At 48.4% G+C, this 21,643-nt stretch overlaps 1 protein-coding gene and 1 long non-coding RNA gene across 3 annotated transcripts; both read left to right on the top strand.

The window, feature by feature from the left end:
• Window positions 1-41: 41 nt before the first annotated feature.
• ZNF8 (zinc finger protein 8) lies at window positions 42-14,077 on the top strand. Its single transcript, XM_058706592.1, has 4 exons — window positions 42-225; window positions 5,287-5,413; window positions 5,712-5,807; window positions 9,208-14,077. The coding sequence occupies exons 1-4, from the start codon at window positions 160-162 to the stop codon at window positions 10,644-10,646; spliced, it is 1,728 nt and encodes a 575-aa protein (XP_058562575.1). The 5' UTR covers window positions 42-159; the 3' UTR covers window positions 10,647-14,077.
• Window positions 14,078-15,070: 993 nt separating this feature from the next.
• Window positions 15,071-20,980, top strand: LOC131498991 (uncharacterized). Of its 2 annotated transcripts, XR_009255683.1 has the most exons (4): window positions 15,071-15,329; window positions 15,748-15,855; window positions 15,988-16,198; window positions 20,360-20,980. It is a non-coding gene; the product is annotated as an uncharacterized LOC131498991 (long non-coding RNA). The 2 variants fall into 2 exon arrangements; XR_009255682.1 differs by lacking the exon at window positions 20,360-20,980 and having other exon boundaries at window positions 15,988-16,449.
• The last annotated feature ends 663 nt before the right edge of the window (window positions 20,981-21,643 follow it).

The following is a 21,643-nucleotide window of genomic DNA, read 5'->3' as shown; positions in this document are numbered from 1 at the left end:
TCTGAGGCACGCCGCACGCCCTTCTGGGAGTTGTAGTTGCAGCGTCACCAGCGCGGCCGCCATTGTCCCGCGGGCGGCGAGTGGAGTGGTCCCTGAGGCGGGGGCTGCTCTCGGGTTTACGGCCGCTTCGGGCTCCTGTTCTCGACCTGTCGGTCCAGGATGAACCCCGAAGAGGAAGCGACAGCATTGGAGATGGCTACAGGGCTGCCAGCGGAATGGCTTCAGGTAAAGTAATAATAATAACGATTGCAGCGGGTCCAGCGTCTCCCGCAGGTATTGGCCCTTTAACCCTGGCAGCGCACGGTGAGCAGGGCCCGGGCCTTATCCCCCCTTTACACATGAGAAAACTGAGGCGCAGTTCAGGGCGCGCTGACTGGCCCGACTGGTGAGGGTGGAGTTTGGATTCGAACCCGGGCCATCAGGTCCCCCAGTGCGCATGCTCCCCTAGTACGCCCGTTTCCTTGTTCTGGGATGGGGCTTAGTATCATTTCCTAGGACCAGGCTGGCCCGGCTCCCGCCGATTGCTTTCCCGCGAAGGCCATCTGCCATGTGATGGTGTCAGTGGAGCGCCGAGATGGCAGGTATTTCCGAATAGAAATGCTTTAATTCACGGAGCCAGCAAACACTCCCCGAGAGCCCTGCTCCGCGAGGCCCCTGGCCAGGGGGCTGGGCACAACCCCTGAGGATGATGACAGGATGATGCCGATGCCGTCACCAGGCACGGCATAATTGGGGCGGGAGCGACTACCGGGGCTGGGCTCCTTCCCAGCACCTCTCCCTCGCGGGGGCTTTGGGCGAATTGCACACTGGGCGGTCCGTGCCTGCAAGGCCATCTGGGAAGGTGCCTGTTTCAAAGATCCTGCAATTGTAGACAAAGTGGCCGCTCCCTGTGTTCTCCATAAAGTGCTGTCTCCACATGGCAGAAACCAAAAATAATTCATAATTCCTGAAGCTCCGCATCTTTGAAATTCTGGACTTACTGTGTTTTGTTGTTGTTGTTTACAAGGATTTGCATTATTTCAGATTTTGTATGCAAAGTGAGATTATTGATAACCTTAGATTTGCATGTTTTCAGATATGTGTTATGCAGATTTGCATTAAATCACACTTTAGTGGGGCACCTTGGTTGAACATCTTTTTTTTTTTAATTTTGTTTGTTTGTGTTTATTTGTTTTTGAAAGACAGAGGATGAGCCGGGGAGGGGCAGAGAGAAAGGGAGACCTAGAATCTGAAGCAGGCTCCAGGCACTGAGCTGTCAGCACAGAGCCCAACGCGGGGCTCGAACTCACAGACCGTGAGATCACGACCTGAGCCTTAACCGACTGAGCCACTCAGATGCACCGAGGGTCTGACTCTTGATCTCAGCTGGGGTCTTGATCTCTTGGTGGTGAATTTGCCTCCAGCTGGGCATGTGAAGCCTACTTTGAAAGAGAAAAAAAAATCACACTTTGGTCTGCAGTGGTTGGAGGGGGTGGGGCAGAGAATGAGCAATGTCAGTGTAAAACAATAATTAAGGCAGTCAAAACAGATTTTATTCAGAAACTATTGCAATAGAGGGAGAGAGACTTCAGTATAGAACTGGACTCAATTCCAAATACTACAAGTAAAAGTGGGAATTTCTAGCTGGGTTCTGGGGTGGGTATAATTCTTGCTAAACTGACCTAGGGATTCTTGCTGAAGCAGGCCAAGTGATCAGATATTACCTGAAGGATTCTGTAGGATGAGGACTTTGAAAAGATACAGAGAGTAATTAGATATGGTGGGTGGGTATTCTGACTAAACCAACTCTTTTTCTTTTTTTTTCTGACTAACCCAACTCTTATGAAACGGGGTGATGCAAAGTGGACATAGAAGCCCAGAGCTCAAGGCCTAGTTGAGAAAAGGGTTCAGAGGAATGAGATTCTCTCAAGGAGAGTCTGTCAGCAGTAAGATAAAGTGTATTAGTTATCTGTTGCGTGTAACCCAAAAACCTAGTGGCCTAGAACAACAATAAATATTACCTCAGTTCTGATAGCAGAAATCCTTGAATGATTCAGCTGGTGGTTCTGGCCTAGACCCATGAGGTTACCATCAAGATATCAGTGTGGACTGCTGTCATCTGAGACTTGACTGGGGTTGGAGGATCCACCTACAAGACAGTTCACTCACATGACAGTCCCTCCCCATGTGGGCCTCTCTGTGGAGCTGCTTGAGTGTCCTCACAACATGGCATCTGGCTTCCCAAAGAGTAAGTGGTCCAGGAGATGGCAAGGTAGAAGCTCCAATGCCTTTTGTGCCCTGGGGTCAGAATTTACACACTCATTGGTACGGTATCCTATTGGTTGCCCAACCGTATTGGTTGTCAAACCTGCACAGTATAGGAGGGGACTGCATAACTACACAAGGACTGGGGACCACTGGAGGCCATCTTGGAGGCTTGCCACCACAGGAGGCAAGGAAGTTGAGGGCATTGAGGTCCAGTGTATAGCTTTCTGTGGCTGCTGTAACAGAGTACTAAAGACTTGGTGGTTTAAAGCAATACACATTTATTCTTACAGTTCTGGAGGTAAGAAGCCTGAGATCAGTTATACTGGGCAGAGCCACCCCTGGAGGATCTAGGGGAGAATCGGTTTCCTCACCTTTTCTAGCTCTAGTGGCCGTAGTCCTTGTATTCCTTGGCTAATGGCCCTTTGTCTGTCTTCAAAGCCAGCAGCATGGCATCTAGCCATAGTGGTCACATTGCTTTTTGTCTTCTGTAGTTAAATCTCCCTCCACCTTCTTAGAAGGACATTTGTGATTGCATTTAGGGCCCACCTGGATAATCCAGGATAATTTCCCCATTTAAAAATCCTTAATCACATTCACAGAATCCCTTTTGCCATTTATGGTAACATTCACCAGCTCCAGAAACTAGGACCTGGGTATCTTTGGAGGCCATTACTCAGTCAACCATAGCCAGGCTGAAAGAGGCCATCCTGTACCCAAAGGTGAAAAGGAGCCATTCAAGATTTTTTAAAGCAAGTATAGCTTGGGTTTGAGAAAAAACATTAAAGCATCTGGGAAGGTGGGGGTAGGAGAAATACTGAGAGCTAACTAGGATGCGGGGAGGGGGCCAGTGACCAGGTGCTGGATGATGCCAGGGTGGCCTGGTCAGCTGTGGGAGTGTGTGGAGTAAAGGAGTCTGATAGCCCATCTCTCCAGGCACCAGTAGTGCAGAACAGGAGGAGAGCCACAGGCGTCTGAGGTGGAGCAGCAGAGAGGGCCATGAAAAAGCAAGGAGTGGGCTCCTGCTAGAATTCCAGGAGAGACATGAAGGACTCATGTAATGCCACTGAGAGCTCTTATGGCCTGGAGAGATCAGTACTCAGTGGGCCTGGCGCCTGGGCTGTTACTGAGGACCCATGCAGAGTGGGTGATAGTTGAGGGGGCGAGGCAGGGAAAGCAGGAGGCACAGGGAGCATGTATCAGAGCTGGAGGACCTGAGTGGCATATGAGGACATGGGGACAAGAACAGAGACTTCTGTTTCCAACCAAAGGGTTCTCATGCTTCCTGAACAATTTTTGTCAGAGTTGTATGCCACCTGTATGCCACTATAATTTCTTTAAAATTTTAAAGCCTTCTTGTGTTTTTCTTAACATACCCCTTTATAATTGAGGTATTTAGTAAGTGATTGTGATTTGCATTTCCCTGGTAGCTAATGATATTGAGCATCTTTTCAAGTGCTTATTCAGTATTTGTATATTTTATATTTTCTTTGAAGAAATACCTATTTAGGTCCTTTGCCCTTTTTAATTGTGTTGTCATTATTATTGAGTTGTAAGAGTCCTTTATATTTTCCAGATACAAGTCACATACAAGATTTGTGATTTCCTATTATTATTTCCCAGTATGTGGATATTTTTTCACTTAATTTTTTAAATTAATTTATTTTTTTAATTTGAGAGAGAGAGAGCACGAGTGGCGAAGAGGGGCAGAGGGAGAGAGAAAATCCTAAGGAGGCTCCATGCTTAGCAAGAGCCCATTGTGGGGCTCGATCCCACAACCCTAGGATATTCACCTGAGAGCCGAAACCAGGAGTCAGATACTGAACCAAGTGAGCCACCCAGGTTTCCCTCTTTTCATTTTCTTGATAGTGTCCTTTGAAGCACAACAATTTTTAATGTTGATGAAGTCCAACTTACTTATTTTTTTCTTTTGTTGCTTGTGCTTTTGCTGTCAGATTCTAAGAACTCTTCACCAATCCAAGATTGTGAAGATTCATTACTATATTTTCTTCTAAGAGCTTAATAGTTTTAGCTCTTACGTTTGTCTTTTATCCATTTTGAGTTAACTTTTTATATGGTGTGAAGTAGAGGACCGATTTTATTCTTTTGCATCTTGTCCTGTAGAAAGTGTTTCACAACCACTTATTCCCCATCACAGCCCCCAAGGAATGACTTTGTAAACAGGGAAGCATGGCAATCGAAGTGGTTACCTGCTCTATGCTTCTTGAGGAAGAAGTAGCAGAGTCAAAACTCAGATCCAGAAATATCTAGCTTCTGACAGTGGCCACACCGAGCCCACAGAAGGGTTTCATTTGTAGGACATGTTTTAGATACGTTGTATCAACTTACAAAAATTAAAAGTTTCATTTAAAAATGTGGCCTAATTTTCAGCTACTCACTAGAAATGGGCAGTTCTGACCATATGAGGCCTGAATTTCCCCCATGATCAGTTGGTTCTGAGTCCCAGCTGCCCCTTCAAATAGGGCATATATTACTCATCACCTGCAGTGTCACCTCTCACAGGTTAAGTACCCTTGTAGGCTCTTCCAGTAGCCCACTTCAGTCTTTGATGAGCCTGCCTGGTCCCTGAAGATAGGTGAGTTTCTGACTCCAACTATAAACCCCTCTTTTCAGGTAGGATACTGAGTCTTGCCTTGAATCTGAGAGTTATTTAATGTATCAGTTAGATGTTACTATGTAACAAACTATCCTAAAGGTTAGTAGCTTAGACCAGTAACTGTTTCTTTAACCCACAGATCTGCAAGTCAGCAATTTCTGTTTGCACCTGCACCTGTCTGAGATCAGTTGTAGGTCAGCTGTGGGTGGCTTCCATCTTGCTGGGATACTTTCATATGCCCTCACTATACAACCTAAATGTGACAGTCCAGTAGGTGCCCAGTGAGACCTGACTTGGCATTATTCAGAATGTGCATGCTCTCAGGACACTGGCCTGCCCATCTTCTGCTTCTCCATTCCTCCTTCTCTTCCTAAGAGCACTGACAGGGGCAGTCCAGCTGATCAAGAGTGTGTGTGATATTTCAGGAGCCGGTGACCTTCCGGGACGTGGCTGTGGACTTCACCCAAGAAGAGTGGGGACAGTTGGGCCCCGCCCAGAGGACCCTCTACCGTGACGTGATGCTGGAGACCTTTGGGCATCTGCTCTCTGTGGGTAAGGCCTGCTTCCCCAGCTGATGATTGGATTCCTACAGTGACTTATTTTTTATGGGTTATAGGTCATAGGGCCTCTGGTATGAGGACTTGATCTTGGGCTGGGGGACAGGGATCTTGCATTCTCATTCCTTGTGGTACATACAGGCAGGAGGAGGTTTCTGCCCTTTTCTGTCCCAATGCAAAGCCGTCACCTTATTGTGAGATGTCCTCATGCCCTATCAGGAGTGTAGGGCTGGATTCTGAGCTGGTTCTTTCTGTGGCAGGTCCCCACATCCTGTGTCTTTCCCTTGTTGCAGGGCCTGAGCTTCCAAAACCTGAAGTCATCTCCCAACTGGAGCAAGGGGCTGAGCTGTGGGCAGCGGAGAGAGGAATTGCCCAGGGTCACTGTCCAGGTGAGAAGCTGCCAAGTGGGAACTCCTAATGGGAGCAGCCCAAGAGGTGACTACAGATGTGCTGCTTGGAAAGGGTGGTGTGTCAGGGTCCCCAAGACCCCAAAGAGCCAGTGATTACAGCGAAAGAACATAGAGGAAAGTCGGCAAGGAGAAAAGGCAGATGGGTGAAGTCCAGAAGCCAGCCAAGGTTCCACAGTTCCTTCCTAGTAGAGTCACACTGTACATGCGTAGTTCCCACAGTAGTGAGTTGTGACGACACATGAGGAATGCTAGCTCCCAGGGAAGCTTGTTAGAGGCTCAGTGCCAGGGTGTTTCATTGGGCGCTGGTTACTTAGGCACCCTGTGCCTGGCACAGACCAAGATTCCAGACTCGCAGGAGAGAGCAGGTGCTCACCGTAAACCATACTGTGGGCACAGTTTGGGCACAGTGAGCCACTCTTATCAGTTAGGGTGGTGGGAACTCTCTTGAAATCCAAATTCCCACACGCAGCCCAGGGCCAGTCTCAAAACTGGCCCCTCTAACGATGGTAGCCTTAGGCCTGCCCTGTTAGCTTTTCTCTGTGTAGGAGGTCTGCGCCCTGCTCCTGTGTTCTCTGTTCTTCTCATCCGGACTCTCCCTTCTCTGAGCACAGAGACCATCTGCCTCTCCTCCAGTGGTCAGAATCCCACCCTGTCCTCCCTCTCATGTTCTCTCTTGCCACCTCAGTGTGCCCTTGCCACAGGATCATTTCTAATGTGTGAACTTGCTCTCCATCTTCTCCATTTTAATCTTTCATGTCCAGATTCTGTAAACCTGTTCTCCACACCCTTGTGTTCTCTCAGCAACAAGGATTGTATTCAGCTCTAAATATCTGAAACCTGGGCTAGAGTACTCAAAAAAAGAAGCAACTTTTTTCACAAAGCAGCCACTGCTGCCTCTGACTCAGTATTCAGTGGCAAGGCTTATGGTTCTGATTCTTCTGGCCTTTCCTTGAGGTTATGGCATGGATGCAGCAGCTCTGGCCATCACATCTGTGCTCCAGGCAGGGGGTGTGGATGTGGGAAGAATAGTGCCAGTAACATTTCACCCCTTTTATCTGAATGAACTCCAGATTTCGTCCTATGAGGTCTCCTTGGTCAGGAATGGGTCACATCTACCTGCCCTTATGCCACTAGGGAGTCTGGAAAGGAGGCCTAGATTGTCATAATTGGCTTATGCCTGTCACAATCCCTTCTCTGGGACTGGTGCATTGGTACCCTGAAGTGCGTTGGAAGAAGTAGGCTATGACAGTGGGATACACGGCCAGCAGTACCTGCTGCTCAGCCTCTGACACCACCCAGGGCTTTTTGACCTGCAGGGAATCACATGTACCTCCACAATGAGGTGTAGCCTATTACCCGAGGGCAAGGGTGAATCTGCAGCAGATGGAGAAGTACCATGTCTCCTCTGAGGCAAAAGAGCCTGAAGTGCCCCACATGTTTGACATCCTCCAGTCCCCAGTGCTGGCCTGCACCCCCAGGCCCTGAGCTAACTCCTACCAGGCTAGTCCCCTTCTGGATGCCATGGTCCCCAGCAGACCATAAATTTCACCATGTAAAACATACAATTTAGTGGTTTTGAGTATATTCACAGATTATACCCATCACCACTGTCAAGTTCGAGGACATTTTAATGGCTCCAAAGTCACCAATTAGCAGTACCGTGATTTGCTTCTACCCATATAACACTTGTGACACCCAATGTGTGGGGTTTTTTTCCACACCAACAAACCGTTCTCCAACTCTCCAGTTACTAGCTGGGTGTCCAACAATTAAGTCCAATTCTGACACTATCTACCTGGAGTTAGTGTAGACCCCACAGCCTGAGGACTCTGTCTCTTAAGAATGCCTCCACTTCAGATGCCAGTTGACAAGTCAGGGCATCCCATACCTCTGACTGACGAGCTATAAATCAGGGGTTCCCATGACCCTCTCCTTAGGTTCAGTAATATGCTTTTACAGCTCAAAGAACTCAGGGACACTATTTATTACTGGTTTATTATAAAGGATAAAATGAACAGCCAGATATCAGGGGTTGGGGTCTGCTGGCTCTGAAGGTGAAGGAAAGGGCCATGGAATGTAGTCAGTCTCGTGAAGCTGGAAATGGCATGGAAACAGATTCTCTCCTAGAGCAGCCAAGAGTCATCCAGCCCTGCTGATACCTTGACTTGGGACTTCTGACCTCAGAACTGTAAGAGAAGTGTGGTCTCTTAAGGCGATACGTTTGCAGCACGTTGTTAGAGCAGCTACAGGAAGCTGATACCGTTGCCTTCGCTGCACTGTAAGGAAGTGGGGAGCCCACCTGCCTGCATGCAGTTCTTGTTCTGGAGGATTCTGCGACCTGGGCTGGTCCTCCCAAGGTGTCCTACAGACATGAGGGTACCTCTACTTGGGTATCTGACCTACCAAACTTCGGTTTTCTAAAACTGAGCTCCTTGTCTGCCTCCCAAGCCTGCTCCTTCGATGATTTGCTCAGTACCTATTTCCCTGGCTCCTGAGGACTGGGCTTTTCATGTGTTGGGGTTGCAGTTTCTCCCCAGCATCAGGGGCCAGACAGTATTTTAGGCTGTGTGGGCTAAGTATACTCACTATTTGTTTTCTGTTCTCTCTGAAACGAATTACCATAAACTTAGCAGTTTAAAACAACACCCATTCATTATCTCACATTTCTGTCAGTCCTGGCTGGTTTGTCTGCTCCAGGTCTCACAAGACTGAAGTCAAGGTCCTGACTGGGCAGGGAACTCAGAATCCAATTCCAGGTGTGGTCAGACAGAATGCAGGTCTGTGTGACCATAGGATTGAGGTTCCTGTTTCCTTTGAGACTGTTGCGCAGGAGTTGTTCTCAGGAAGTACACCCATTTCCCGACTGAAGTCCTCCTGTGCAGCCAGCCTCTCCCTTTTACCTCCTTCTGCTTTTAAGGGCTCTGGGGGCTACTTCAGGCCCATCCTGATAACCCAGCATCATCTCCCTATTTTAAGGCTTCAGGTCAGCTGATGAGTCACCTGCCAAGTCCCTTCATAGCAGTACCTAGATGAGTGTCTGATTGCACAGCCAGGGACATCTTTAGAATTCTGCTTCTGTCATACACCCTTCTCTTTTTTTCCTGCAGCCCTTAAAAACATAAAAAATACTCGTAGTTGGGGGCCGTAGTCTGCCAGCCCCTTGTCTAAGGCCAGTGCCTGGGCCTGTGGCAGGTACTTGGGAGATTTTTGTCGAACGAATGAAAGCATGAGACTGTTTCTGCAGATGAGGCACTTGGTGTCTGCACAGGAGCAGAACTGAGATTTTCCTAGAGGTGGGAGGAGTAGTAAGGATGGAGGCCCAACGTGTCCTCTCTGTGTTTTTTCCACCAACTTCCTCAGCTCTTTGGTACTCTTTTAGGCTGGGAACCTGGACCCGAAAGCCAAGCGTCACCCAAGAAGCAGGGCCTTCTTGACGAGGAGCCATCCCATGTTGCGGAAAGGGAAGGCTTCCTGAGGGACACTCCCTGTCCCACCACACTAGGGAAACACTGGGAACGTGAGCGCCAGGTACAGGTGCCTGAGAAGGAACAGGATAATTTGAGGCAATTGGAAGTTAGTCTTGAGGAAGTACCAGTTCAAGATAAAAGCTATGAAAGTTTCAGACCTGGGGAAAACAGTGTCCTGAGTGCAAACCCAGATCCATCCTCGGAGACTTCTAGGAGAGACTCTCTCTGTGCTTACGACTCACAGGCTATAAACTCGGAAGGTAACTCAAGCTCAGTCCAGCAGACGGGCTCCTCCGGCAAAGGGCCGTGTGACAGCAGTGACTGTAGCAAAGCTTCCAGTCAGGCCATTCCCATTACAGAACTCACCCGAAGCCAAGTACAGGATAAACCCTACAAATGTACAGACTGTGGGAAGTCGTTTAATCATAACGCACATCTCACAGTGCATAAGAGGATTCACACGGGAGAGAGGCCTTATATGTGCAAAGAGTGTGGGAAAGCCTTCAGCCAGAACTCCTCCCTGGTTCAGCATGAGCGAATCCACACGGGAGACAAGCCCTATAAATGTGCTGAGTGTGGGAAGTCTTTCTGCCATAGCACACACCTTACTGTCCATCGGAGAATTCACACCGGGGAGAAACCCTATGAATGTCAGGACTGTGGGCGGGCCTTCAACCAGAACTCCTCCCTGGGCCGGCATAAGCGGACACACACTGGGGAGAAGCCATACACTTGCAGCGTGTGTGGGAAGTCCTTCTCACGGACCACGTGCCTCTTCCTGCATCTGAGGACACACACAGAGGAGAGGCCCTATGAGTGCAACCACTGTGGGAAGGGCTTCAGGCACAGCTCCTCCCTGGCCCAGCACCAGCGAAAGCATGCTGGGGAGAAGCCCTACGAGTGCCGCCAGAGGCTGATCTTCGAGCAGACGCCAGCTCTGACGAAGCATGAGTGGGCAGAAGCCCTCGGCTGTGACCCACCTTTGAATCCAGATGAGAGGGCTCACCGAAGCGACAGGCCTTTTAAGTGTAATCATTGTGGGAAATGTTTTATTCAGAGCTCGCACCTCATCCGACACCAGATAACTCACACCAGAGAGGAGTCCCAGGGCCGGAACCGACGACGGCTTGAGCAGTCCTTTGCCCGGGGCTCACACCTTGCCCGGCATCAGCACACACACTCCAGTGAGAACCCTGGGGGTGGGACAAAGGCAGGACAGCCCTCGAGCCGAGCGCTTGCCTTGTTTGACATCCATGAAATCATGCAAGAAAAAAACCCGGTTCACGTCATTGGGGTTGAAGAGTCTTCCATGGGTGCTTCTGTGTTATTTGACATCAGAGAATCCTCGTAGAAGAGAAACTCTACAGATGACTTTTGAACCACAGGTACAAAAATGTGGTAAGTCCACATAGTGCATTCACAGAAAGGGGGACTGGGGGTAGAAACGTCTAAAGTGACCTCTGATTCTTAAAGAAATGGTGCTTCCCAAATACTGGAGATTGATGGTTCTCAAATCTGCCAAGCCCAGTGCCCCCTTTAACCACACGTGTTTTGTGCTGTTCCCTCCATTACTGCAAAATGAATTCATAGGTAATGTAACCCACACACATGTACTGTAAAAAATTGATATACCGCCCCTTTTTGTAAAGCATAATTAAAACAAAAGTAATTTATGGTAGAGTGATGTGGACTGAGTTGGTGCGGTACCTCTCCACGTGACTGTGTGGGCCATTGTGCCTGAACACCTACCTGGGGCATTTCAAGTGCCGTCTGGCATATGGGATATGGTATTGGTCATGGAAATAGTCTGAGTGGCATTCCTGTATGGGATGTGATTTTCCTAAGTGGTGACTAACTTTTGCAAAAGTTTTGGACAAAACAAAATACCATTGCATTTCTGGAAAATTCTGTATAAAATTCTAAGCGTGCAGGGTTAATTTGTGTTTCTATGTGAAGTTGACTTAGGATCTCAGTTCACACATGACAGACTTGTTTCACAGATTTGTACATAGTCCACAGGAGCCAGCTCTGCACTTCACAAGAGCACACTTGGCCCCCACCCACATGTCAGCTGCACCCATGCCCAGAGCAAAAGACAAAAAGGCCCCCATGAAATTCTGCTACATTCCCTGGGCATGTCACAGATCCTTTTGAAAGCCGTTGCCTTGAAATTGCCAGCGTTGCTTAAGCCAGAGGTTTTCCATCAGGGGTGGATTTGTCCTCCAGGAGACATCTAGTGATGTCTGGAGACATTTTTGGTTGTCATAACTGGCAGAACAGTGGGGTGCCACTTGGCAACTAGTGGATGCTGCTGAATACCCTCTAATGCCCAAGACCGTCCCTCAACAAAGAATTACCTAGCCCCAAATATGCCAAAGTAAAGAAACCATGCCCAGAACTACAGCCAACTTTTCCAGAGTCTAAATTGATCAGGGCTGCACTAACAGTCCTATACCTTTGATTTTAACAAATGATATCATTAACTGATTTATACCCAATGTGTCTAGGGGCGCCTGGGTGGCTCAGTCGGTTGAGCGACCGACTTCGGCTCAGGTCATGATCTCACAGTTTGTGAGTTCGAGCCCCGCATCGGGCACTGTGCTGACAGCTCAGAGCCTGGAGCCTACTTCTGATTCTGTGTCTCCCTCTCTCTCTGCCCCTCCCCCACTCATGCTCTGTCTCAGAAATAAATAAACATAAAAAAAAAAATTTATACCCAGTGTGTCTTATAGTAGTCTTTTTGACCATTTTGCAGCATTCCTAATTGGTGTGAAAAAAAAAAAAAGCATCTACTTATTTTTCTGAGTAATCTAAATTTTAGCATTGTAGGGGCGCCTGGGTGGCTCAGTCAGTTGAGTGTCCGACTTTGGCTCAGGTCATGATCTCGCGGTCTGTGAGTTCCAGCCCTGTGTTGGGCTCTGTGCTGACAGCTCAGAGCCTGGAGCCTGCTTTGGATTCTGTGTCTCTCTCTCGCTCTCTCTGCCCCTCCCCCACTTGTGTTCTGTCTCTCTCTCTCTGTCAAAAATAAATAAACATTTAAAAAAAGTTTTTTTAATTTTAGCATTTTATCATGGACATCATAAAACATAGATAAGCCCCACTTTTGACCATTCCTCTTCCCTTCCCCATCAATGGTGTGGGGTGCAGCTTCGGGAATGTTCTACCTATCAGTGCCCTATGTGGAGGGGAACTCCAGTGGTAACTTCATGGTTCTAGGCAGCTGTGGAAGCCAGGCCTACAATTGTCCCTTTCCCTCCACCTTGGCCCACAAAATGGCAGCTCCTAAAGGTCTCAGAATGGTTGCTGGGTGGGCTGAGGTTACAGTGGCCTCAGTGGGTTAGCTGGGAACAAGCTTGTCACTCGCCTCCCTCTCCAGGCAGCAGAGATGATTACAAATGTTTCATTTCTCATTTCGGGTCGTGTTTTCTAGGCATAATGTTCCTACTGATTTCCTTATAGATGTTTTGAAACAGTCAGATAAACTCTTCAGAGGAAGTTACTATAAACTACGGAATACGTGGCTTTATCAGTTTATAAAAGTAATGCAAATTCTTTACTGTAAAACATGGAAAATGCACAAAAGTAAAATTTAATTCCTCATACTTCCACTATCCAGAGATGGTCATTACCATTAAGATTTTGTTAATTTCCCTTGTAATTTTTTCATAACAATATAAATGTATACATAGAATGTACATGTGGGTATATAGATCTTATACTCACAAAAAATATATTTCTAGTTGTGTCGTGTTTAGAAAATTGGAACCCTTTCTAGTAACACATGCTTCTTAACTGTTTTGGGGTTTTTTTGAGCATTTTCCTCTGGCCATGAATCTCATGTAGCTTTTTAAATTACCTTTCAGGAGGGTTGTAGGAGCATGACCACCTAGCATTTTACCAGCCTTGACTTTTATCCAAAAGTGGGGGAGTCTTTTCTACATGTTTCCAGGGAGAGTAAAAAGTGATACAGCCTCTGTGAAGGGCAGCTTATCAGTTGCTATCCAAAATTACAGACACACACAGGGTGCCTGGGTGGCTCAGTCTGATAAGCTTCAGACTTCGACTTCATGATCTCGTGGTTCACGAGTTCAAACCCCATGTCAGGCTCTGTGCTGACAACTCAGAGCCAGGATCCCGCTTCTCACATAATGTGTCTCCCTCTCTCTCTGCCCCTCCCCCACTAATACTCTGTCTCTCTCTTTCTCTCAAAAATAAAACATTAAAAAAAATTTTTTTAATAAAAATTAAAATTATAAATACACAAACTCTTTGTCTCAGTAAACCTGTTGCTGGGAGATATATTTGTACATTGTAGACTGTACATGGTTTCACTATGGTATTGATTTCAGAAGTAAAATTTGTAAACAACCTCAGTGTCCACCCTGGGGAACTGGGTTAGTGATTGCTGGAATGGAGCATGACACAGTCTTAAAAATGGGGACTGTCTTTATGTACTAATATGGGAAAGAGCTCCAAGATACATTGTTAAATGAAAAGGTGTAAAACAGTATGTAAAGTATGTTTCCATTTGTGTAAAAAATCCTTTGCTTACACACACACACACACACACACACACACACACACACACACACACAGTATCTCCTAAGGGTATAAAGTAACCAAGCATACTAGTTGCTCTTGGGGAGGAGAAGTGGGGGGAAAGGGATGAGGAATGATTTTCACTTTATATCTTTTGGTATTTTTGGAATTTTGAAATATGTAAAAGTATTACCAGTTCAAAAAATAAATTTAAATTAAAAATCTCAACTCTTTCAAGTTAAAGTAAGTTTGATAATTGGTTTCATTGTTTTCTGTCATACACACACACACTAAATTCTTAGCCACACCTGTTCTTATATAGGCACACATGCATGAACCTTGAGTTAATGGAACCAGTTAAGTATAAAATAGCTTTGACTTCACACATTTTCCTGCAAGCTATTTTAGCACATATATTTCTAAGTTATTTTATTAAATTCCCTGTATCAGCCCAAATTATGCCCACACGTAAATTGTGGCCAACAGCCAAGTTCCCCATTTTCAGTATCTCCTTGTACATCCTCAGAGAGATTCAAGTCATTTGTGCAAAAGGTAACTGGTAAGAAATCTGCATCGTCTAAAGAACAGTCTCCTATAGGTCTCCTTGTAAGGAGATCCAAGGTGAACATCTAGATGTACCAAGTTGTCCATCGTAATCACTAGCTAGGTATAGCTATTTAGATGTAATTTTGAATTCACCCAAAATTAGTAAATATTGAGTTCTTCAATCACATTAGCCACATTCCAACTGCTCAGTAGTTACAAATAGAACATCTCCCTCAACCTTAGAAAGCTCTTGCACAATTCTAGTCTAAGATAAGTGGCTGATTTCTTTAATCTCCCCTTGTGATCAACTGACTAGTGGGAAGGAAGGGTAGAGAAGGTTAGCCTGCACATCAGGAGTCGACTCCACCAGGCACAGCAGAGTGCTGTGCATGGTTTTCTATGCGGGCTTCACTAAAAAATGAAAACAAAAAGGACGTAATTGGAAGAAATGAGCATATGACTATATAGAAGGTAATGGTGTGGTTTCTTGAGTAATTGGAAGAATTACTGGTTCTTAGAGGGCATTTGCTGAAGCTTTACAGGATGCACAGGGTTCAGGGGTTGGAGGGGGTGGTGGGAATACCCCAAACTATAGTTAGACGAGTGTGGGCGTACGTGAGTGTGCGAAGGGGAAGAAAAAAGTCCGCTGCATATCTGCAAGAACTTACATAGATCCATGCGTGTTCATATCCGTCTGGTCCCCCGCGACAGCGGCTCATCAACACGTTCCCACGCTCCCTTCGTGGCTCGTCGCCCTCTGGACTCCATTTCCCACAAGGCGAGTCACCTGTGCCGGCCCCTGGTATGCAGCGGGCAGGGCCCCCTCCGAGGTCCAGTCCCGAGCCGAGCGCGGGCCGTCGGCGGAAGTGAGAGCCGGAAGTGCCTTCGGCGTGTGCGGAGGCTGGCGGCTGGCGGCGCTGCCCGCCTCTGACAGGGGCCCGCGGCCGAGGTGAGTCCGCGGTCCCGGCGTGGTGGCTTTCGTGAGTGTGAGGGACGGCGAGGCCCGCGTGTACGCAGCGGGAGTGACTGGTGGCCGGGTGGGGCTCGGAGGGGAGCGCGGGCCCGGCGATGGGTCGCGGGAGGTCGTGGGGGAGGGGAGAGAGGAGGGACCGTGTGCGCGTGCCGCAGGGTATGAGGAAGAGACTTATGCGTGCCCATGAGACCTCAGCTGTGTGTGGCCGAGTGTGACACTGCACGTGTGCGTGTCAGAGGAGGGCTGTCTTGCATGTGAGGTACCACCCGAGTGTGTATATGAGATGGCGAGGGCGCGGGGGGGGGGGGGGGGGACCCAGTGCGTCACTTGTCTGTGTAGGTGTGTCCTCAGGTGTGTGCACGTGGCTGAGTGTGTCACCACCTGTGCGTTTCAGAAGTGAAGGGTGTATTGCATACGAAGCACCACGTGTGTGGGCAGATGAGACCTCCTGTGTGTGGGGACCCCAGCACAGCCCTTGCCTGTGTCTGCAGTGTGACCTCAGGTATGTGCATTTGACTGGGCATGTTACCGCTGGTGCATGTCAGAGAAGAGCGTATTGCATGTGTGACACCATTTGTGTGTGTGTGTGTGTGTTTTTATTAAATTTTAATGTTTATTCATTTTTGGGAGACAGAGACAGAGCATGAGCAGGGAAGGAGCAGAGAGAGGGAGACACAGAATCTAAAGCAGGCTCCAGGCTCTGAGCTGTCAGCACAGAGCCTGACGCGGGGCTCGAACTCATGAACTGTAAGATCATGACCTGAGCCGAAGTCAGATGCTCAACCGACTGAGCCACCCAGGCGCCCCATGTGTGACACCATTTGTGTGTGCGGATGAGACTTCAGGTGTGTGTGAGTGGTCAGGTGTGTCACCGTGCATGTCTGTGTGGGGAAGGGGTGTTTTGTGTGTGTGACACCTCCTTTGTGTCTGCAAGTGTGAACTCAGGTGCATGCTTATGGCCCATACCCCTTAGCTATCACTCCCCATTCCCCTTTTCCGCAGCCTCTGGCAACCATTAATCTTTCTGTTCATTCTCTCTTAATTAATCTTTCACTGTTCCGGACATGTGATATAAATTAAATGGGACCATACAATGTATGGGTTTGTTGTGTCTGGCTTTTTTCACTGAGCATGTTTTTTTTTGTTTTGTTTTTTTTTTAACGTTTTATTTATTTTTGAGACAGAGAGAGACAGAGCATGAACGGGGGAGGGGCAGAGAGAGAGGGAGACACAGAATCGGAAGCAGGCTCCGGGCTCCGAGCTGTCAGCCCAGAGCCCGACGCGGGGCTCGAACTCACGGACCGTGAGATCGTGACCTGAGCCGAAGTCGGCCGCGTAACCGACTGAGCCACCCAGGCGCCCCATGAGCATGTTTTTAAAGTCCATCCATGTTGTGCTATGTGTCAGTACTTCATTCATTTTTATAGCTGAGTAATACTCCATTATATGGATATACCAGTTTGTTTACCCAAATAATGCTGCTGTGAACATTCACTTACAGGTTTTCGTGTAGACATGTGTTTTCCATTTGGGGGAAGGAAGCAGTTGGGTCTGTCCCAGGGAAGCCCACGTGTATGGCCACACCCACTCCCTGTGGCCTTTGCTCACCCAGCAGTGCTCCATTTTCCAGAATTCCAGCCCTGAGCCCCTAAGTGAGTGCCAGAAGCCTGATTGCCGTATGGGAGTAGATGGGAGGAGGCGGTGGCTCTCTCCCACAACCTGGGCTCTTTGTCTGGGACTAAGACCGCATGCCCCCTGTCCTGTGACTGCTGAGGTCAAGCAGCCCAGAGACGGAGCAGAGTAGCAGGCAATGGAACCTGAGGAGCCGGGTGAGGCACATGGCAGGGTGGTGGTCACGGGGCTGGACATTTTCAGAAACTAGATCTTCCTCAAAACATGCGCTGCTCCTGCTGCCTTCGCTCTGCTGCCCTGCCATCCTCAGCCTAGTCCAGACTGTCACCTCTTCACAGGTCTCCTGCCTCCCCCTGCCCCCTCCGTTGCTCTCCACACAGCACCAGAGGGGTCTTTACACCCTGAACAGTGAGGCCACCTCTACCTTAAACCTTCCGTCCCTGCCCTGGCTGTCACAGCAGGTCGGCAAACTCTCCCTGTAAAGCACTGGGTAGCAAACGTTCTCAGCTTTGCAGGCCAAGAGGCAAAACCAAGGATGTCAAATCAAGTAGATACTTAGCTAACGAGAGAGAAAACACATACCCACATGTTTTTTTTTTTTTTGTCCTGATGAAATCCAGAACTTCACTGAATGCTGAAATCTGAATTTCACTTAACGTTAATCTGATGACTTTTCCCTCCCAACCACTTAAAATGGAAAAACTATTCTCAGCTCATGGTCTCTGCAGAAATAGGCAGTAAGTGGAGCCGAGTTTGTTGACCCCTAATTTGACCAGATCCACACTTCCCATGCCTTCTGAGCCCTGCATGACCTGACTTCTTCCTGTTTACAGGCCTCACCTATAGCTCTCCCTTGGCCCACCCCCTGGTTGCTGAATAGCATTTAAATTTAGGTATTACCTCAGAGGCCCTCCCTAACCACCTGACCCAAAACAGGTGCCACACACATCTACATTATGGGTTGTTTTTTTTTTTTAGCACTTTTACACATTTTACACATGTGTTTTTTACACATTTGAAGACTTTATACTTGTTCCCATTCATCATAGACTGCAAGTTTCATGATATTGTGCACAGTCCATGGAGTATTTGTTGAATGAATGAATAAACAGCCTTCACTATTACCCAGTTTTACAGATAAAAAACCCAGGCCTCAGGGGATTGAACAACCCAAGGTCACCCAGCAGAGAGTGGTAAGGTGGATTTGATTCTAGGTCTGACAGACTCCACTTATCCCTCACACTCACTGTCTCCAGTCTAGGAATGACACTGGGAGGAAGGTGTGGGCACTGGGTGCATCAGGGCCCCAGGGATCAGTTCTCCACTTTCACCCCTGTGCGGAGGGGCAAAAGGCCTCATATCAGCCCTTCCCTACTGGGAGTCTGTCAGGAACTGAATTCAAGACAGCTGGGACTATCGCTTTTCCCCTCTTCTGAGCACTTGCCTACTTGGTATCTCACTTTGTCCCCAAACAGTCTCTGTAGAGGCATCCTGACAGGTGTCTGCTACCAGTGATATCCATAAAACTGATAGCATGGGGCTGAATCCTCAGACTATTACACAGCATACGATTTACTTTGTATAAAGTTCAAGAATAGGCACAGCTCATGTGTGCCGTCAGAAATCCCAGCAGTAATCACCCTGGGGCTGGGTAGGGCTTTGCCTGGAAAGTGTGCCTGGTGGGAGCTGTCCATAGTTCTGAAAAGTCCTAGTGCTGAGCTGTCCAAAATGGTAGCTAACAGCCACATGTAGATATTAAAATGTGAATCAGTTAGACTTCAAATTACACATCCAGTTTCTCAGTCACACCACCTGTGTTTTTTGCTGTTCAGGAGCCACATGGGGCATATGGCTGCTGAATTGGACAGCACAGCTCCAGGACATTTCCATCCTCAGAAAGTTCTAGAGCTTAGTCTGGATGGTTGCTACACAGATGTGTACATTGGTCAAAACTGATTGAGCTGAGCACTCATACCTCTATTAACAGTGTATCTTTTTGAGAGCATAGACTCAAGTCTGACTGACTACCTGAGTTCACATCCTCACCTATCACTTGCTTCACACCTTTGATTTAATCTCTCTGTGGCCCCCTTTCCCCACTTATATAAGAGGGTGATGATAGTACCTCTTTTTCCTCATGTTAGGGAACTTGGCCAGCATTGGACAATAACCCCTTGAGAAGTTTGCAGCCTGGGTGTGGTGTGGAACCACAGCTGCCCATAGGGACTCAGCCTAGGCTCATGGGTAGTTTCTGTTTTAGAGGCGGGGGTCTGAGGCCCAACTTCCAAGCATTGAATCAGAGGACCACTTACTGTGGAGGCCCGAGCTCAGTGACCCCCTGCCCAGCCTGGGAGCCAGGACAGGATGGAGGGTGTAAAGGTGGTGTGGCTTCTGGCAGCAGGGGCACCATGAGGTGTTCCTGTGTTATGTTATATTTCACAAAGGCTTTCTGAGACTTAATGCCATCCATCCTCCTGTCCTTTTTGTACCCAAGGAGAAATAGGTCCAGAGCAGGGATGTGGCCAGTTAGTGGCACATGGTGGAACTGTAGTTTCTGGTCTTCCTACTCCAAGTATTTTTCATCCTCTGGATCACCATGGGTCCATGGCAGCTATATAGACCCCTTCACCAGAGCCCAGGTGGGCTGCCACATCCCCAGACTACTTCTGGGGGGTATGGGTCCACGTGGATACAGCCTTCTCCACAGGACTCATTATCTTGGTTGGTCACGGGTGGGGACATGTGGGGGTGCTTCCCCGCAGAAGCTCAATTCAAGCAAGCGTCTTCCCCCTTGACACCTAGTTTCCTTAGTGTAAGATGGGTCTGGTAGTGTTGACCCTAACCATCACTCTCAGGCACAGGGTGAGGATCAAGTGAGCTGATGTAAGGGGCCCACAGCATGCCTGCCATATGTTAGGGGCTCTGGTTCTGCCAAGCCCTGGAAGGTAAGCAGGAGCAACACTTGTGGGAGGGTCTGGACTGGGAGGGCTGGAGCCCCTGCGAGAGAGGCTAGTGGCCCGTGAGGGGAGGGATGTGAGGTGAGGGGGCTTTGGGGCTTGTGTCTCTGGGACCTGAGGGCAGATCTGGCCTCTCTCATATCTCCTGCCCTCCCGCAGTTCTTCCTTTTCAGGGGAGTGTCAAGGAGGACAAGCCCAAGGCCCAAGATGCTGCATTCCCAGCAGATGCCTTCCACATGAGTTTCCCATAATGCCAGCAGTCCCAGCAGGCATACTCCTTTCTGCCCTTGCTTCTGTGATACTTCTACTCCTCAGCACAGGACTAGAGCCGCAACCCCCAAGGAGCATGAGTTCTGGGACAGGGTGCCTTCCTCTGCCCTGGCCATTCCTCCTGTCTTCCTTCTGTCTTCACTCCAGGGTGGCGCTTAATGACCCTGTCAATCTAAGGCACCTTGGAGGAAGTCCCATGCCTGGGAAGATCTGGGACACAGGCTGTTTATGGTCACACTGTTTATCCAGGATCCAGGAAAGGGACAGAGCAGAGCCTGGCATGTATAGACACCTGGAAGATATTAACAGGCAAATGAATGAATGGTGGCATGAGCAGTGTCTAGATAGGTGGTTGGGGGTTTTGGGTGGTAAGTAGTTGCTCTGAAATTGCTGCCTCCTGACAGGCCCTTTTTTTAACGGGGTCCCCAAGAAGACAGCCACACACACAGGCAGAGGGATTATTGCCACAAGCTAGGAGTGCCGCTGTGGAGCAGTAAAATTCAGGTTGGGGACACTTAATGGCCTCGGAGCACATGTGGCTGGTGTCAGATGCCATCCCATCCTCCAAGCCTCCCCTGCCCAACCTTAAAGGGGATGCAGACCATGCAGGTGTGATAGATGGCTTTGTGGGGGGCTGGTAAGGGCCATCCAGCTGTCCCTCTGGTGGCCACAAAGCTGAGTGTTTTGGGAAGTGATGAGGAATCACTGTGTCTTTTTTTTTTTTTTAAGTTCAATTCTTTTTTTTTAACATATTTATTTATCTTGAGAGTGTGTGTGTGTGTGTGTGTGTGTGTGTGAGAGAGAGAGAGAGAGCGGGGGGGGGGGGGTGCAGAGAGAGAGGGAAAGAGAGAGAATCCCAAGCAGGCCCTGCACTGTCAGCTTGGAGTCCAATGTGGGGCTCAAACCTATGAACCGTGGATCGTGACCAGAGCCAAAACCAAGAGTCGGATGCTCAATCGACTGAGCCACCCAGGCACCCAAAATCATTGTGCTTTAATCTGTTTAGACTCCCATAACAAAATACCATGAACTCTGTGGCTTAATTGACAAAGTTAGTTCTCACAGTTTTGAAGGCTAGAAGTCCAAGATGAGGGTGCCAGCAGGCCTGGGTTCTGCTGAGAGCTCTCTTCCTGGCTTGCAGACAAGCTGCCTTCTCTCTGTGTCCTCACACACTGGGTAGAAAGCAAGGTGAGAATATGCACACTTTGGTTTTTCCCTCTTCTTATGAGGGCACTAGTCCCATCCTGGGTCCTCATCCTCATGACCTCATCTAAACCTAATCCCCGCCAAAGACCCTACTTCCAAATGCCTTTGCACTGAGGGGTAAAACTTTAACAGAGAAGACACAACTATTCAGGTAGGACCATGGCACCCAGTGTCAAGGTGATAATAGTGCCACTCACAGAATGAGCCACCCCTCCAACCATGACC

This window comes from Neofelis nebulosa, chromosome 17, assembly GCF_028018385.1.
Source record: "Neofelis nebulosa isolate mNeoNeb1 chromosome 17, mNeoNeb1.pri, whole genome shotgun sequence".
Lineage (NCBI taxonomy): Eukaryota > Metazoa > Chordata > Mammalia > Carnivora > Felidae > Neofelis > Neofelis nebulosa.
This window is presented reverse-complemented; position numbering and strand designations above follow the sequence as displayed.